The sequence below is a fragment of the Triticum aestivum genome, chromosome 1B, assembly GCF_018294505.1.
Source record: "Triticum aestivum cultivar Chinese Spring chromosome 1B, IWGSC CS RefSeq v2.1, whole genome shotgun sequence".
Classification (NCBI taxonomy): Eukaryota; Viridiplantae; Streptophyta; class Magnoliopsida; order Poales; family Poaceae; genus Triticum; species Triticum aestivum.
Window position 1 is genome coordinate 501,518,809 of NC_057795.1, and position 2,594 is coordinate 501,521,402.

The window sequence follows — 2,594 nt, forward strand, 5'->3', positions numbered from 1 at the left end:
ACTGTTTATTTATTAGCATATACGGTTACCTGTAAAAGAATCTTTGCTGGAATACGTGCATGGTGCTGCTCAAGACAACGACGAACGGGTGTGATACAGGCCTCCAGGTAGCTCGGCCATCAAAGTGCATTTTCATACATAGAGGTCCCTTTGTATCAAGAGTCTCTTTCCACTAGATCGTAACTCTATCATTTTAGAATAAAACTCTTTTATCCTCGCAAAAACAAAACATCGTGCTCGTTTCACATGTATCCTTAATACCTATACCTACCTAACGTAACATTTCGCGCAGGCTTTGGAGTAGCAATCATCGCTTCCTGTATACTAATGACACGGATAAGACGCAGAGTATCTACTCCTATAATCTAGGCCTGCACCCAAGAAAAAGAAACTTGGCAAAAGCACGTACAGTGAAGTAGACGAGACTCGTAGTTGTTGATAGCCATACCTGGTTTCCATTACGGAACTTGCCAGAAAGAGCAATTACGTAAGCCTGCACAGTTGCCTAATTAGGTGACAAGTGACAGCCCCAAATGCACTAGATGATTCGAACATGGACGCTGACGATGGTGCATGTATATTACTACTGTTTTTGCAGCTCGTAATTCACCACGTGCCGTTCAAGCCTGTATTGTATAGCACGCGAGCCCAGGCAGGCACCACGATCTGCATCACCGCCGTCAGGCCGCTTTCAACACATGCTGGGCTGCGCGGCGTACACATCTCCTGAGACACCGTACGGGTGACTCGACAGGACACGAACAACCTGACAAACGAGGCCGATAAAGGACGCTTGTCAGGTCACCGGGACAGATGTACTCCAGCATCGAAGAACATTTGGTCGATGTTCTCCAACGGGATGTGAAATGCCATGCGGGTGTAAAACAGGAAAGCGGTAAAAACCATGCGGTGGATTGCTATAACCCTTTCCGGACTGAGTGACTGACTCTGTTTCTTCCTTGACATGTCACCCACACACACACGACAGAGGTGAGGACCCGATTTATTCGACCATACAGCTAGTTTACTAGAGATTACTGGTTCCGAATCGCAGGTTCCAACCGAGCCACGCCTTTCCCCTACATTTGCACGGGCGGACGGCCGAGGGAGAGCAGACAGCGGCGACGACGGGCGGCGGGTATCGGCTAGGCTCGGGCCGGACCGGATTCTTGATGGCTTGTCCACGACGGATGACGCATCACGGGTTGGTGATGTCGTGGATGCTCTTGCGCTTGCTGTCGCCGCGGGTGGCGGCGTTGGCCTGGCGGATGAAGTACTTCTGCGCATGGCTGGCCACCTGCGTCGGCGTCCGCGTCTTCACCGACCACCGCGAGATGTTCCTCCAGTCCCCGCGCCCGTACTTCTCCAGCCCCTCCAGGAACATCCTATATACCAGAGCCAACGGAGAAAAAGGTCAGCTAGCAGATCGCATAGCAAAAATGGTAAAAATTTACGCGTGGCATGGTGGGGCCAGCGGAATCATCCGACGTGGAAAGATCCGGGGAAGTATCTAGGACCTCGAAGAACGCACCGACGAATAACAGGGGAAAGGGACAAGAAAACGAACAGGGTCCAGGGAAGGAAGGCAGTTAGAGATTTTGACGGCGGGGGTGTGTATACCTGTGCTCCTCCTCGGTCCAGGGTATGCCCTTGCGGCGCTCCTCGCAGCCTGAGCCGCGGGGGCGGCCGCGCCCCGCCGCGACGGTGCCGCCGGCGGCGGCGCCGTCGTCGTCGTCGTCCCACGACTCGGGCGCCTCCACCAGGCCGCGCTCGATGAGGTCGATGTCGGCCACCAGCGCCTGGTAGTGCTCCCACGCCTCCTGCGGCGTGCGCCCCGGCAGCTGCGCCGCCACGAACACCCACCGGTTCGGCACGTGCTCCGGGATCGCCACCAGCGCGCTCTCGAACACCTTGTCCTCCGCCTTGGTCCACGGCCTGCTGGGCGGCGGCGGCGGAGGCGGCATCGCCGCCGGCGCCCACGACGACGAAGACCCGCCACCCATGCCCATGCCCATGCCGCTGCCGCGGTAGAAAGCCATGCCGCGCAACAGCTTACCGTTTCTTCCTGGGTTTGCGATGGCTTTTGGCTCGCGTTTTCTGATGATCTCGTCGAGGCAACCACGGGCGCCTTATAAAGATTTGGAGCGAGGGTGGCCCGGGGGGCGCGCTTGATTCTCTGTGTGCCCCGCCCGCGCACACGTTTTGGGCGTGGCCACCGTCGCGTGGCACCGCATTGCGTTTCTTTCCTTTTTTTTTTTGAGCCGAATGTGGCACCGCATATTGCTATACCCGCGCGTACCGTGCCGCCAACGTGGTGATCAAGTGTAACAAGTTTTTTTTTACACTCCGTCTGAAGCGCAACTAGTTGCTAGTATCTTATAAACCGATGCATCAGAATAAAGCCGTAACTAAGTTGAACGTTTATTGATCACATAGTTCAAAGAAGAAACAATTCATGTATCTTCGATGAGTTTGTGTTCACTTGGAGTTCACAGTAACTCCTTTTGGTAAAAATAGTTCATATTGACCAGGGAAGAGACTGGAGTGTTGTTGATTTTTTTTTTTGGACTGGTGTCACAGCTCATATGGTCATT

The 2,594-nt window shown here is 54.4% G+C and overlaps 1 protein-coding gene across 1 annotated transcript; it reads right to left on the reverse strand.

The window, feature by feature from the left end:
* Positions 1–891: 891 nt before the first annotated feature.
* LOC123093335 (transcription factor DIVARICATA) lies at positions 892–2,111 on the reverse strand. Its single transcript, XM_044515274.1, has 2 exons — positions 1,621–2,111; positions 892–1,385 (listed from the first exon to the last, which is right to left on the reverse strand). Exons 1-2 carry the CDS (start codon positions 2,037–2,039, stop codon positions 1,199–1,201), a joined length of 606 nt encoding a protein of 201 aa, XP_044371209.1. The 5' UTR covers positions 2,040–2,111; the 3' UTR covers positions 892–1,198.
* Positions 2,112–2,594: the final 483 nt, after the last annotated feature.

What these genes read in the sequence shown, in the direction of transcription:
- LOC123093335 (XM_044515274.1), bottom strand. Translation starts at nt 2,039, where the DNA reads ATGGCTTTCTACCGCGGCAGCGGCATGGGCATGGGCATGGGTGGCGGG. An exon ending in TGGACCGAGGAGGAGCACAG is followed by an intron (nt 1,386 to 1,620) that starts GTATACACACCC and finishes TCTGGTATATAG; the next exon opens with GATGTTCCTGGAGGGGCTGG.